Source organism: Halichoeres trimaculatus, unplaced genomic scaffold, assembly GCF_033239565.1.
Source record: "Halichoeres trimaculatus isolate MK-OKI-2021-1 unplaced genomic scaffold, fHalTri1.1 fHalTri1_scaffold_22, whole genome shotgun sequence".
NCBI lineage: Eukaryota > Metazoa > Chordata > Actinopteri > Labriformes > Labridae > Halichoeres > Halichoeres trimaculatus.
The window spans coordinates 16,058,360-16,074,163 of NW_027437200.1; the positions used below are offsets into that span (position 1 = coordinate 16,058,360).

The window sequence follows — 15,804 nt, forward strand, 5'->3', positions numbered from 1 at the left end:
GTGATTTATCATTCATTTTTAATCAAGCTACTTTCAACTGACCTACATATTCCTAACCAACTGCCAAGGTCAAATGAAAAGAAATATTTAGTGTCTTTATTAGGCAAAAACCTTTTTTTGTGATTGTTGACTGGGGATACTTGAGTTTCAGGTACTGATGTGATTGGAATTGGCAGAAAGTTCTCTCTATTTTCACAAGCGTATATGTAAATGTAGTTTTTTTTAAACATGTTTTTTAGGGAGATTTTAGACATGTCAAGCAATGTGAAAAAAGTAAAGGGAATAAGTTTTTAAATACACACATTCCAGAAGAAGACCTTCAACAACAACAAAAAGGTTATTCACTGGTTTTAATCTTATATGCACATCCAGTTATTTATCACAGAGATCAATTAAAACCATGGCATTAAGATAATTCACTACTGCAGATACACACCTGATCAAAATTTTAGGACCGGTTGAAAAATTTCAAAAATTTACATTTCAAACTGTTGGATCCAAATTAGTTAAAGTAGAGTTTCAAAATGCAAAAAGAAATGGGAGTGAGAAAAACAAACAAACAAGAAAGATATTTGTTGCAAACAATTAAATGGAAATAGGCTGCTCTACTTGAAAAAAATTCTTAAGATACAAAAGTGCGAAGGGTAAATTCTTGCAATTTTTCAACTGTGCTTAAAATTGTGATCAGTTGTGTACTATAAAAGTCACAGCTCATTCATTTTGTTTCATTAGGCATTAAACACTACAACTCTTTAGGTGCAGGGTGTTTGGTTCTTTTGGCGAAAGAGACACTACAATTGTGTAACCTAGGAGATTAATACAGTGGTTCCCGACTTCTTTTTTTACTTCTTCCAAACAAGAAAAAAACAATTGAGAACCACTGGGGTTAAAGTTCATAGATGAGAACAGTGTAGCAGCACATTCAAGTATAATATCAGGACAGAACTTTGTGACCAGAGCAGCAAACATGACACTTGGCTCCTCAAAGACTGTGCCAACCATTGATGATACAAGCATCCAATCTATTCTAAAAACAAACAATATATGTGAGTTGGAATCATTTGGATAATACATGTTTAATCAAGTGTTACATTTATCACTAACTGTCCTTTAAAATAGCTAATGGCTATGTGTTTAGCTGCACATCAATCACAGTATATCAGTTGTGTTTTTTTGGCTACATTCTAGCAGTTAGTACAATTTTGGAGTGTTAGTTACAGTAGGTTTTAGTCATCAAAAGATACTTAAATAAAATAAATATAAACACTCTTTACAAAACAAAAGTCACTTTCAAACTAATTTCTATCTCCACCACTTCATACAGCAAACCATCAAACTGTTAAAAGTCTGCACTCACTTCTTTGTCAAAAGAAAATGCCACTGTGGCATATTTGGGGTCGTTTTAACACTTGCTGTGGAAATACCAACGTCTGGGAAAAGCTGTCTGTAGGCCTTTTGTTAAGAGGAGCTTAGTTGTGATTTTAGTTAAGCAGAACATTTTTCACCCTCTAGCGCACACAGAGTATACTCCCCCACTGTTTCATATCTAATTTGGGGTACATGAAAGGGATAGCTGGCTGTTAGTGTTGAGTGAGTTCATTCATAGACAGTGAATTGAAATGAAGATTAATCAGATGTCTTCTGTCCCTCCTCTCTCCGTGTGGAATACATGAAGGGTCTGAGTGGCATGGTCGGCCCAGTGGACAAGCTCCAGCAGCACTCGGTAGGTCCACATTTTGAGCCCAAAAACTCCACCGGCTCCGTCAGTTTCCTACAGAGACAAAGGCAATGAACTTCACACCCACTGTTATATGGTTCTGAAAACTTTCCAGTAAAGCTGTGCCAGGCTGAGAGGATAAAAAAGCTGAAAGAGAAAATGTTCAAAGACAAAAGGGCCTTGTCAATTTCCCAAATTCCACACAAGATCATGGATTACCAAAACTTGGGTGGAAACTACTCGTTTTTGATGACTAGGTCCATGTGGCAAACTTGCTTGGCATCTCTAATGTTAGAAAAGATAATCAGTATCAGCTGTTGGTGTCCATCCAACCACATGTTAGCTTTCACCACTGTTTTTAGTCTCCACCACCTCCTATGACACATACATTATTATCCAGCTGTTGTACTCATCTTTTTCTCCAGCTAGTTGCTTACTTATAATCAGGCTTTCTCACTGATCGGACTTTGTAAGATGCTTGATTCTGATTGGTCCTAACTCCAGAGGCAGATGTGAACTCCACAGTAAAAAATTGTGGCACTTTAACTTCTGCATTTTGACACCATAGATGGACCGCAAGGTGGGGTACAACTGTTTATTTCCACTAGCATCACATCAGTAAAGAATATGGCTAAAATGTTTGCTTTTGTTAGCATGCTAAACCACAGGGATACTTTCATTCAAGATCCTGTTCAGAAATCCTAGCCATGACAGTACAGCTGAAGAATGAGATTTAAGGTCACTGGGACTCAGACAGAACCCCGCTTACCACCCATTACCTTTTACTGATTGCTAGCTTAGCCAAAAGCATTCTCTGAAAATGAACTGAAACAATAATAAAACCTCAAGTTGGAAAATCAAAATTGTGAAAAAGCTCCTCAAAACAACTTAAACCCTCAAAATTGGTCTATTGTTCCTATACAAATATTTATAAAGCTTTTACCACAATGAAAATATCATCCTGGATACCCAGGTGATCAAGTCAACAATTTAAATCTTTGTTCCTGACATTAGTCATGTTAACACAAAGGTATTATTCATATAATACAGGGTTTAGTCATACCTTTAGAAAAGCCTTAGCCTTCTATGTAATTATATTATTTAGAAACATTTTGCTTGGCAGCCTTGAAAAGCTTGTTTTTGAGGAGTCTTTTTGTTCTGCACTTTTAAGAGACACAATGAATTCTAAATTCACCTTTATGAGGGACAAATAAGGGTGTTTTGGGTATAGAGAACATTGTTGTTCTTGTGAATACGTACTGTAAGAATGTGGATATGCCTAACCAATCAATGTACACCAAAACTACAGTGACTAGTGTTTTGTTAGATCATCATATCAGTATTCTACCTCATTACACCGGTGGTCTGGAGTGACCTCCAGTGTCGTGTCTTCAGTCTCAGCCAAACTTTTGGTAGTGTGGAGCAGGTTCTCCAGTCGGGACCGGACATTTTTCCTCAAGGTCTCGTAGTCGCCCTCCAGCTCGCCCCATTCCTCCTCTTCCTTTGCAATGACACAGTGAAGAAGTCCCAGGCACTGCCGCAGAGCTGAGTGCAGCGCCTGCACCTGCTGCTGGGTGCTAACCTCCTCTGAGGCAAGGGACAGAGACACCATGCGAGCGCCGTCTGGGGTGTGGTCTGCCAAGAAGGTCTCCTTCTCTTTCTGAAAGAGCATGAACAAGAGTTATAAATCAACAGAAATACAAACCCACAAGGTGCCTCTGCTTTTGCACTTGTGCCTTTAATTTATTTAGAATCTATTATAAACAAAATACTAAGTGACTTCCATGTTGATTTTATTGACGAATTAAAAGGTGTCCTAAAAGGGAGACTAGAGACAGCAGAAAAAAATCCAATACTCTTCATCCATTAGGTGCCCTAGGGGAAATGGAGGAGGGGAGGGGGTCTTTTAGTGTGATTACTCTGCACCACAGCATCTCTTTATAGAACACAAGTGCAAAATGATGAATGCTAGCCTGTAAACAGAGTAAGCCAACATGTAATTCATGCGCGACAGGTTGCTAGCTGCCTCAGTACAACAGCAACAGCATGCTGGCATCGAAGTAACGGGGAAAGGGGAGTGTGTGGAGAGTATGAGGTCGGCAGGAGAACAACCGTGCAGACCAATAACTCACGTATAGCTGGAGCAGACGACCACATTCGTGGTGCAGTAGCCGGGCAAGAGCCACCGCACTTCCCGTCCTGGACACACCAGGCACCGGCGCGTCCAGCTCGGTTATCTGCTTCTGCTCCTCCTGCTCTGCCATTTGCACTTCAGCCCTGTTTATATAGGTGTGTTAGCAGCGAGCCGGATGAGCACCGAGACACAAAGTGAGCCCCCCTCCTCCTCCTCCTCCTCCCCCTAACGTCGCAAATGTTGGAGCAGAAAAAAAACGTTATTTACATTCGGATACTTTCGAGGTCTGAAAAGTCAGGAACCGGAGATCCTCACAGCGGGTGTCAATGAAGCGTGTTCATGTCGGTGCTCCTGTTGGTTGGCAGGAACGCAACGGCAGGGGATTTAATTGGTTCCGCAAGCCACGGGCGTTTTTAGGGGGACGCACAGGAGGGCCTATTTTCTCTCCCACAAAACGTCACACATGTGGCCCACCCATCCGTCCATACATAACAAACACTTTCTTCTTTCTGAGAGGAAAGAGAGGATGACTCCGGATGATTTATTGAGGGTAAGAAACAGCTATGGAAAATGTGTTTTTTCAAACGCTTATAAAGCATTACTGATATAGGCTGGGAAAAAATCTTAAAAATAACTAAAATAGTAGATTAATAAATAAATAAATAAATAAATAAATAAATAAATAAATAAATAAATAAATACACAACTTATCCATCATGACCTTTCAAACCCAGCACTTGTAATGGTGCAATTCAATCTTTATATAGCAGCATATTATAACAATTATTATCTCAGAATTACAATATTAATTTGTTTTGGAAATGATTTAGGTTATTTAATTTATGGAGATATTTGATACACTTAACAAAATTATAGGTAGGGTAGGGATAAGTATCTGCCTCCCTTGCACTATTTGGTGAAGTGACACCAAGTTTAAGAACTGCACAAAAAGTTGTCTGGCTTTTGTTTCCAGGAGCCAAGTTTTAATGAGATGGAAAGACAACAACCCTCAAAAATTACACAGAACATTGGAGAAATACGTTTTTTTTTAAGCTAGAAGAGAAAAGGTTTACTGTCAGGGGGTTTGCTGACAAATTTGGCCTGATATTGCGTTTTAGCAGTGCCTTTTTGTGCTTCAGATAATAAAGTGTACCAATTGACACCCCTAACAAATTATTACACTGTAGCTTGATTTCTTTCTACTTGTTTTATTTATTTTTCCCCACACTATGTTTCTTTTAATATTAAGTGGTATGCCTCAATGTTGCTGTGGTTGGGAGGTTGGTGTGGTCTAATTCCTACGTGTCATCACTGTGAATTCTTAAATTGCATTGTCAAAACACTATCATAGGAACAGTTCCAGCAAAGTGACAGTACTGATTTATAGCATAGTGTTTTCTATAACAGGAAGCGTGGGAGCGTTTGCACAACACTAAAACAACAGTTTAAGATTTTAAAAACAGGCACTGTTCAGCTGTGTGTCCCTAAGGATAGACCAGAAGACTCCAAGTGGAATAAGGTCAAAGTTTCAGTTCAGTCTGTAGAGTACTATACGCCAAGGGGGCAGCAAAGCTTAAAGCTTTATTAGTCATCCAATGTGCATATCTACATGCACTTCAAGAAGGTGAGTTTTATTTCTTAAACATTTCACAGCAGTAAGTAAGACGACAGCCAGTGACCAATCACAGTGCTGAATGAAAAATGGTCCAAGGTTCAGAGACATTTGGATAATGCACTCAAATAAAGCATGTTCCCATAAAGGCCTGGGACAATAGTCAATAAATCAATTAATTGTTTAACAAATGAAATAAACTCAATAATTTTGCCAGCTTCAATATATCGCCATGTGAATGCATGCTTGTTTTTGTAGTTTAGGATGAAGCTAATGAGGCTGATAAATCCTCATGGATGAGAGGAGAAATGTCTTCACAAACTCTGAACAATCCAGTTGCCTGATTGACTGAACTGAGCTGGATAAGTGAGAATTCACATGGACATAGAGGGTGGAGTTTGCCACATCACAAAAGAAATTCTGTGTTTTAACTCAGTTTTATATTCAGGTGCAATTTTTGACTGAGAGCCCATTACATTTTTATTGTTTTTTTTTTTTTTTGATATTTGAAATTTATTAATATTCCAATTACATTAGTGAAAAATTCTCATGAGAAATAAAAGTGTGTTGCATTTGAAAGGGTGTATTGCATAAATATGGTATAAAGGTTTTATATTAGTGGTTTATTTGGTCTCAAAATAATATTAACGTCAATAATTGTGGGATAATATATCTTCCAGCAAAATTTGTTATCGGCCCAGGGCTAATCCCATTGTCCAGTGCTGAATGAAGTCCAGAATGTGCAAGAAGTTTGTTGTCCGTGGTTTTTGTTTTCCAAAATACAAGTACTTGTAATTTAAAACCTGCTCTCTAATTTTTCCTTTGTTTGTTACAAGATTTGTAATTTTCGGTGTTGGCATCTTTGTAAAAGAAAAACAACATGAGCTTTGTTTTATCTGTACTATAAGGATTCGAGGGTTTTATTTGCCATTTGTACATGGACCAACAGTCCTGACACACAGGAATTCTTGTGCAGGGCTTTCCCAGAGTCAGAGCTGTACAAAAGATATAAATAGAGAATATAAACCATTTAAATTATTCAACTTTTGCTGTTAAATAAAATTGACTGGAAAGTAAAATCTCCACCTGTCTGGACATCTTCGTCCATGTGCTGCTCTTTAAGCTTTTATAAATGATTTCTCACATAGTCACAAAGTTTTCTTAAAACATTGTGTTTATTAGAGTCATAAAATACATTTTTTGATAAATTAAGACTCTAAAATAATTTGTGTTTTGCTCAGTAGTCGTGAAAGTGTGCAGAGGTACAAAGTTATTAAGAGAGAGGTGATAAAAGACGGAGTAGAGACATAATACGGCGTCACTGCCAGAGGCTTCAGTTACATTGTCTGCTGTGGAAAAGCTGTTTCATCTTTTAAGAGTTTCATATCTTGTCTGTGAAGGGTTTCGGTATCATTTGATGCGTCATAACAGAATCTTCAATAAAGTTTCAGTCACATGTGGTCGTATGTTTTTCTGCTACTGATCAGTTTGTTGACTTGTTAAAAGCTAAGCCAACAGAGTTTATTCACTTCTTTTTATTAACTTTGCATAAACGCAGTGTAGACACACAATGTAGAGACAAATGTGGAATCTTCTACACTTGTTTATAGAACATGTGCAATCATATTTTTTTTTTCAACCTCTCAAAAATCAAAATACACATGTATACATTTAGAACATAATCAGTATGTTCAGTAATTAAATACACAACTTAATAATTTTAAATCAGAAAATGCACACATTCCCTGATTTGAAGTGTTTCTGTGTAGTGAAGCGCTCTGTGGAGATAAAGTTGATGTTTCTAATTAAAATGCCAGCACATCAACGTAATTTCTCAGATGAAAACCTTTCCTACATTCTCCTTTTGTTACAGAAAACTTTCTCCGTTCACTCCGTCACACTGCAACAGAACCTGCCTCTCTCCTTCCCTCTCCAAAAAAATCCCTTCATCGTCCTTCCTCCTCCTCTCCTCCTCGTTACCCTCCCATATCATCTCCCTGTCACCCACAACCACCCTGTCCCATAACTCCCCCTCCCCAGGCACCTCTGCGTCCTCCTGAGCCTCCCTCTCCCACTGCTGGGCCGGCTGAGGAGGCGCCAGTGAGGCTGCAGGAGTCATGGTGCCGACAGAGCTCAGAGTGATGAGAGCGCTGTGCTGGTCTGCTGTGGGCACGGCCGTCACAGTGCTGACAGGGAAGGTGGAGAACTGGATGAGCTGAGTACCAGAGAGCTGAGCTGGAGTGGTCGTGGTGAGGTGCAGTAAGGTGGGAGCTTGTTGCTGATGTGCAACTGGCACGAGGTGGTGGGAGGGCAGCTGGAGGAGCTGACCTTGAGTAGCGTCCACTTGCGTCTGTGGAGCGAGCGGGAGCACCACCTGCTCAAGGGGAGTCAGCGCCTCACTCTCCTCCTCCTTCTGACTCTCCTGGCCAGCAGAGGGAGTTTGGGGCTGCGTTAGTTCAGGGACCGTCTCTGGGACTGGGATGGGTGTGCTTATTACAGAGCCCCCGTTAGCTGCCATGGCTTCAGCGATGAGCACCTCTGGGTGGCTTTTAGCCTTGTGTGCTACAACAGAGTCTTTTTTCTCAAACTTTTTGTTACAAATGGAGCAGGAGAACTGGTAGGAGGATTCTGCATCATGCTTCTTCATGTGCCAGTTTAAGGAGGCCTTTTGACGGCAGGTGAAGCCGCAGATCTCACACCTGCCACAAGAGGGAAGCAAAGCAGAGGGAAAGAGAAGAAGTGAAACGATGATGATTTCTTAATCTCATCACTTTAACAGATGGCAAAATGCTCCCAGGTTTGTGAAATAGCAGTGAGTGGACAGAAGAGATCAGTGAGTGGACAGATATTAGGTGGAGAAGTTTTTAGCAGAGAAACCTAGCGTGTACCCAGAGAGGAAACACAACTCTCACTCCATGCCCATGACTGTATTATCTGTGGACACTTAACAGACTGTGACAGACCAGGATGTAAACATTGTTTCATGATATTCCCTAATTTTACTTTGTTCATAAAAACCGTTTCTGTTAATCATAATTTATAGGTTCACCCATTATTTACTGTCCATATTGAATCCATGTTTGGTCATCACCTCAGCTCCAAACCAACTTTTTCATTAAATAAGCAAAGTCAAATTTGTATTCTGAGTATCAGCAGTTATTATTGCTTGTTTGCAGTCAAACCTTGTTAAATGAGGTTGGATAAATAATACACATTTAATTACATACACGCAGACGTCGCTGGTGTATCACTGTAAAGTGTGACCCTGTTAACTGGTGACACTCTGCCGTTAATCACGGCTGCCGTCGGCTGAAAGTCACCAGTTAGCATGGTCGCTATTGACGCCGAAACACCAGTTGCGCTGTAACGGTCGAAACTTGACAGAAGTTGCCTCTATCGTGTTGTATTGTTTTTGACAGCTGTCCACAGAAAAACCGAAAATTTTGATGCTTCTAACAGATTGAATTTAGTGTTTAAAAAACGCTAACTCGTCTGACTGAATGTAGCTACATTCTGCTTCTGCGATTGAGATGCGTGCGCATCTTTATGATGACGTAGACTGATAATCCCGCTATAGAAAACCTTCTTTTTTCTTCTCTATCTGTTCTTATCTCGTTAACTCATCTGGGCGTTTCTGGGTACCAAACTCACATTGGGACAACATACCACTCACAACACAAACACAGCCTTCTATCATCTAAAAATCATAGCCCGTATCCACCCACTTATCTCATTCTCAGCAGCTGAAACCCTGATATACGCCTTTAACTCATCCAGAATTAACTTCTACAATGGCATCTTAGATGGTCCATCATCAAAACTCCTCTGCTGACATTCAAAGCCCTCCATAGCCGCTCCCCTCATTCTCTTACTGACCTCTTACACATCCTTGTCTCTATCTGGGGAGACAAGCGTTTACCATCCCTACCCAAACACATCTGTGACTGCACAGACCTAAACATGTTCAAACCTCAGCTCAAAACCCATTTTTTAAAACTGCTCAAGCTCAAAGCAGTGTTTTATTGTGTTTTGTTTTTTTTGAATGTCTTTTTATATCTACAGCAATCAGTTGAAACTTGGGAAATAAATATACAAAATAAAAGTGTTATTATTATTATTCCCATAATTTTTGGGGGAGTTCTGAAACATTATTTTGATTTTTTCCCCGCTTCTACTAATTATTTTATTATTATTATTATTAATGTTCTTATTATTACTCAAAGTTTACTCTGCCCTTTGACTCCTTGTGTCTGAATTAACGTTTTTATATCTTGTCATGCTTCTTTAAATGTGTTTCCTCATTCATCCTTTTCTTTCTCTTTTAAATCCTCGACATTGTTTCACAGCCTTTTTCCTCTTGGACACGTTTCATGCTGTTGGGGTGTTGAGTTGCTTGGGTTTATGTAATGTCCAAATGAATCATGTTGACTGGATTTTCTCGTTGTTTTACATGAGATGCTTTCTGCTTTTCGGTTTGAACATTATTTGGATTCTTTAATTGTCTGTGTTTTTATGCGTCTGTTTTTATACTACACTCTTTTGACACAAATGCAGATAAAATTATAATTATCTTCTTACATCAAAGCATCACAGATAGAAAATCTCTTGCTCTTTCAGATGTCACCACTCTTTCATGTTAGTTATCAAAGAAACTTTATAAAACTGCTTTAAATCCAAGTTAAAAACAAACTAAAAATAAACGTATGAAACATTTTATGACTCAACCAATTAAAAGAAAAAATGTTCATCATCCAGCCAGGCGCAAAAGCATTCATCATAACATGAGGCGTAGAGGTTGTCCGGTTTCACCCTCATAAAGTCTTGGGCACGGAAAAACAGGAACAACAAACCGTTCACACAAGCTGCTACGAGTCGACAGATTGGAGGCAACAAAGTTAATTGTCTCTCGTAATGATCTGACCTACTAAAACGGAGTAAAGTGGACTGTATGACCTGAAATGGACACAAAGGTTGTTAAGCAGGAGTAATTATTTACATGTGTCATTACAATCTAGATTAATTATGGTTTAACTGTGTCTATTTTACTTTTACTTCAATGACTAATTGCCCTAGATCCATTTAGGTAAGGTAAATAGAGCAAAGACAGGGAAGGTCAAAGATGCCCTCATTTTAAATGAATGATTGAAAACCCTCATTATTCTATGTAGCTAATAAACCTGCATTGTGGTGCGCTGTAGCTGCTAAAATTTACTATCATCAAGGTAAGATTTAAAATGATTCAGATGGATTTTTTTAAACAGATCTTGAACAAAAAAGAGCAGTTCAGGATGTTTTCTTCACACGAAGCAGGAATCATGCATGATTCACATGTGACTCTATTTTTAAATACTTCCTTGTCCACACGTCGGTGCATGACATTGCAAAACCTGAGTTCCGACTCACTGTATTGGTTTTTCTCCTGTGTGGATCATCCTGTGCACAGCCAGGTTGTGGGCACTCTTAAAGGCTCGAGCGCAGAACTCACAGATGTAGTCCCTCTGATCTGTGAGACACACGGGGAGAAAAGCACCATCAGGAAAGAAAGGGGGACAAGAAGTCATGGTGGCAATCTTGTGACTTGTTGACAAGGTATTTCAGACAGCTCAGAAATCAGGTGATTTCACAGTCAAACGGAGCTGCACAGAGAGTGAGGCCTGTCACAGAGCTTCAATTAAACAAATGAGCTCCTATCTTCACCTGTGTGGTGTTTAGCGTGGCGCAGCAGCTGCTTCTGCAGACGAAACAAGCGACCGCACGAGGGATGATCGCACACGTACTTCTTCTTTAGCATGTGCTGGTATTTGATGTGGTGCTGGAAGAAAGAGAGGTGTAATCTAGTGTCATTATGTTGATTGAAACATGAATACTACAGTCAACACGAGCAATTACAATGAGCTACGACTTATGCTATTGAATCTGGGCCAAATTTAAAATGGTCTGATTGGAGGTTTCCGTGTCGAGCTCACCTGTAAGTAGCGTGGATGAGCTAAGACAGTTCCACAGCCTTCTATTTCACAGCGGACATACTGCACCGGTGGCTTTTTCCTGTAAAGGTAGCAAAAAGGAAAATTAGACGCAAGTCATTCAGATAGTGCTTTTCGCGTTAGAGTAACAATAATACAGCAAAGATTGTTACCTCCGCTTTGGTGGCCGAGTTTCTTTGTCATCTTTTTGCTGTTTAGTCCTCCTGCAACAAACACAGAATGCTGAATTTGAGATCCTGTCCCAGTCGTCACAGTGTGCAGGACAGACAACTACTGGCACAGACAGTCAAACCAATGGGTACGTTTGCTTTCAACCCTTATGTCCCCAACTTCAATAAAATGTACAGACGTGTGTCCAAGTTAACTGAATAAATTGCTAAAAAGGGCAAGAAATTATTAAAAAATGAAAATTTTAAACATATTTCTCAGAATTCAGAAGTCATTGATGTATCTCTTAAAAATGTGAATGTAAAAAATGATGTAATCAACGCAGGAAGCGATGTCAATGACCTTGGTCTGAATCCTAATGTTTTTAAGATCCCTTTGTTTGTTTTTGAATCCCTGAATAGTCTGGTCCCTGAATACTTATCAGACCTTATAAAGCTGCACCAGCCCTCCAGAGCCCTTAAGTCAGCTAACCAGATGGTTTCAGATGTTCCACGCTCTTTTTCTTTAAATCGTTTGGCACAGGATAGCCACTTTTGTTGAGTTTATTTCTATCTATATTGTTGTTTTAAGCTTTTAATGTTTTAAAGTTTATTGTTTTTCAGTTTTTATTGTTTCTGAATTTTTACTGTTAAAGCACTTTGGTGGGCCACTGGCTGTTTTAAATCCATTCTTCCATCCATCTTCTGCAGCTTATCCGGGGTCGGCTCGCGGGGGCAGCAGCCAAAGCAGGGCCAGCCGAGAGAGGTAGTCTCCCTGGTGTGCCCTGGGTCTGCCCCGCTGTCACCTCCCGGTGGGACGTGCCCTGAACACCTCACCAAGGAGGCGCCCGGGAGGCATCCACACCAGATGCCCGAGCCACCTCATCTGGCTCCTCTCAACACGAAGCAGCGGCCTTACTCCGAGCTCCTCCCTGATAGCCGAGCTTCTCACCCTATCGCTAAGGGAGAGCCCAGCCACCCTACTGCAACTACCCTGCTTCTGACTGTTTTAAATGTGTTATATAAATGAAGCTGACATTAACATTTTGGAAATCTGCAAACAAATCAGTGGAAAGAAACAGCCCTTTGGGAGATGTTGAAAACACTGTGTGAAAGTGTAAGTCCCCAGATTTTTTATGCCAAGAGAATCTGATCTTTCTTTTCTGGTTCTACTGAATCGAAACTTAATATGCAAATTGTAGCGCTATAGCAACCCTGGGCTCTATAAGGTTAACAGAGGTCAGGGTCATTTCCCATCAGGGGACTTTTTCCTTTGTAAGCCACATTTTCATTTTGGTTAACTAATTTAAGTTGCTAAGATTTACAGCAAACATAATTAAGAGTCAACATCAGTAATATTAATAGACAATCAGTGCGTTACCACATTAAAAAACGCCGTGATGACTCAGCCTGAGGTTATGTTTGCAGGCACATTTTTTTTGCAGTGTTTTAGCGTCATACATCATGAATGCCGTTCTCAGGTTTGGGAGTTTACTCTGGCATCAGGCCTAGGGTGGTGACACTTGATGCAGAGAAAGCATTCTGTTTGTGCATGACAAGATTTTAAACTGAGCAACTTTACGAGGCCTTTGTTTTTCTCCTTTTAGCTCAATTAAATGTGACATGTGTTTTGGGCTTATTCATGAAAGGCACATTAACGTTAGACAAGATCTGGTTGTGAATTCCTGATGTCTGTTTTTATGGTGTGCTTACAAAAAAAACCCTTTGTCATGCTCCTGGCTTTCTCGTAACACACCAGCATCATCATTCTTTTGTGCATTCCTATTGTTATAATGTCCCGTACTTTCTCGCTGGCTCTGCGTCATTGTCTCCTTCGTCCACGCTCTGAGTCGATTCTTCCTCCTTTATATCATCGTCCTCTTTCTCCGATTCCTCTGTCTTCACCTCCGTTTGTGACGCTGCATGGCTCGTTGAGTTTTCCCTGAGGGTGAAGCATCAATTAATACATCCACTATGAAGTTCTGAGTGTATGCAAAGATTCTTCTGAGTGTGGAAAGACATTGTGTACATCATACATGTGTGTCTCCGGGGTATAGATGGCATCATTCAAGTCATCCCTGAACGGAAGGTCCTCACCAAGTGGATCATCTGGATCAGAGGCACTGAAGAAATGGACATCAACAACATAAACAACACCCTACTATCAAATTCATAATGTAAAACTAAATAACTCTGTAATTATTCAGGAATGATCACACATAACTCACATATTGTTGCTTTCTTTTGATTCTCCCGATTCCTTCGCTGAAAGGCAGACATGACATTATCGCTTCAGTTTAGAATAGTTGCTCTCATATTCACGATATTTATACAAAACTGTTGTTTGAATACACTGAATTCCTCTTCGTTTACCATATGGTGAAGATTCAAGCTTTGCTTCTGGCTTGCATGATGCTACAGATGAGATGTCTTGGCTTTGAGGTTTCTTTTTGCCTTTTTTAGATTTGGCCAGCTTTGTTCCAAGACTGATTTTGGATGCTGAAAAAAAAGGAAAGGGTACTCAGGTTTTAGCGTCAGCTAGCTTGTATCACTGGAAGGAAATCAGCTTAAGAATCAATCTGACACGTGTGTGTGTTTCCTTTTTTTATTTTTTTTATTTTTTTTTTTACCTTTTTTGGCTGTCAGCTTCTTTACCTTGGCTCTGTAGAAAGATATGATACAGTTAATGACAGCAAAGTGCATGTGATGATTAAGATGTTAAAAACCCATGTATTTAAACTCCTCTACTCTTTAAAAATGACAGGACAAGACAGAAAAATAAAAGCATTTATCTCATGTGTTTGGTTTCAGTATCTAGGAAACGTATAGCTTTAAGAACCCACTGTGGTATAGCACACTTCCGATAATTACAGGCACGAGTCCACTTGCGGTTCAGTCTCACGGGTGCCCCAAACAACCCTCCTGAAAGTGCTGTTACTAATGCTCTGTCAATAACAGTAGGATAGCGAAGTATCTAACGTGCCTCTGACCATACACTTACTTTATGACAGATGTACTTTTGCAGCTCGGTCCTGTAGGTCTCCTACGTTTGCCGTTCAGACTCTGGGGCTTTTTCTTACAGGAGGCATTCCTGGATTCATTAGTCCTGCCTGATGCATCTCCTCTGGCTCGCAGGACACGCACAGCATCAGAGCAGGAGTCAACAGATTCAGGGGAGGTGACCACGGCTTCGACGCGCCGTTTACTCCCTCCTCTCCGGCTGGACGTTTCAGTCGAGTCCGGGGATGTGTTCAAGGCCTCCATTGAGTTTTCCGTGTTTTTTCTTTTCCCTGCACTAATCCCTGAAACCTCGTCTTCTCTTGGATTTACATACGCGTCTATTCGCCGGAGTTGCTTTTGTTATCAGTTAGTTAACAAGATATAGGAAATTTAAGACAAGTGAAACGTCGAAGGCCCCAGAGGGTCCTAGTTTTGTTAGCTTTGTTTATTTTGTTAGCCCCCATGCAGTTATATTATTATCTACTTCGAGTTAAACGTTACGGAATATGATAAATACAAAATTTACAAACATTTACCATTATTTGCTTCTTAAAGCGATAGCAAACCTCATATATCCCTTGCAATGAGAAGGTCTGTTAAGGATGCGTCTCCTTTAAGAGGAGCAGTCGCAGCGCGCACAACCGGGCGAATGTTGCATGTTTGGACTCGCGGGTTTCCATACTTTTTGATCGGTTTTGGGTGCGTAGTGTAAAGAAAAAGTCTAAATTGTATCAACTGATAATAAGTTATCAGAAAATACTTTGTCCTGTATGTGTAGTGTAAAACGTGCAAAAAAAATAAAAGATCTAAAGAATAAAGAAAAAGAAATTGCAGAACACACTACCTAAAGCTAGATTAAATAGTATTAAGAATAACTAGCAATTCCACAATGAGAGCATTTTAATGTCTGTCTTTGATGGGAGCTGATAGCAAACCTAAATAAAATGTGTCTAAGTTTGTGAGTAAACCCTGAATAAAAGAAAAGTGAGCATAATTGTAATTTATAGCTGTTAAATGGTTCATAAATTGATTTAATGTGCATGTTCCAGGTTCTCTGTCTAGTTATTACAAATCAATTTAAATAATCAGACATATACAAATCCTCAATAAATCATCATTATTTCTTGGAATTAAGCCAGGTGAAAATGACAGTACCATACTTAAATTTTGTTTACATAAAAGCTTTTTATTGCACAACCATGTAATTCAGC

The 15,804-nt window shown here is 39.7% G+C and overlaps 1 protein-coding gene across 1 annotated transcript; it reads right to left on the reverse strand.

Annotated features, from left to right (window-relative positions):
* Positions 1-6,530: 6,530 nt before the first annotated feature.
* LOC141784223 (uncharacterized) lies at positions 6,531-15,252 on the reverse strand. The gene is made up of 11 exons (XM_074661978.1): positions 14,595-15,252; positions 14,224-14,255; positions 13,967-14,092; positions 13,822-13,858; positions 13,630-13,716; positions 13,398-13,535; positions 11,600-11,650; positions 11,430-11,508; positions 11,161-11,275; positions 10,867-10,966; positions 6,531-8,162 (listed from the first exon to the last, which is right to left on the reverse strand). The coding sequence occupies exons 1-11, from the start codon at positions 14,855-14,857 to the stop codon at positions 7,331-7,333; spliced, it is 1,860 nt and encodes a 619-aa protein (XP_074518079.1). The 5' UTR covers positions 14,858-15,252; the 3' UTR covers positions 6,531-7,330.
* Positions 15,253-15,804: the final 552 nt, after the last annotated feature.

Bases quoted from the DNA above. Each gene is read 5' to 3' on its own strand.
- LOC141784223 (XM_074661978.1), bottom strand. From the start codon at position 14,857: ATGGAGGCCTTGAACACATCCCCGGACTCGACTGAAACGTCCAGCCGG. The intron at 13,536-13,629 runs GTATGATGTACA...CTTCACCCTCAG, and splicing joins TATACCCCGGAGACACACAT to GGAAAACTCAACGAGCCATG. The intron at 11,276-11,429 runs GTGAGCTCGACA...TCTTTCTTCCAG, and splicing joins CTCATCCACGCTACTTACAG to CACCACATCAAATACCAGCA.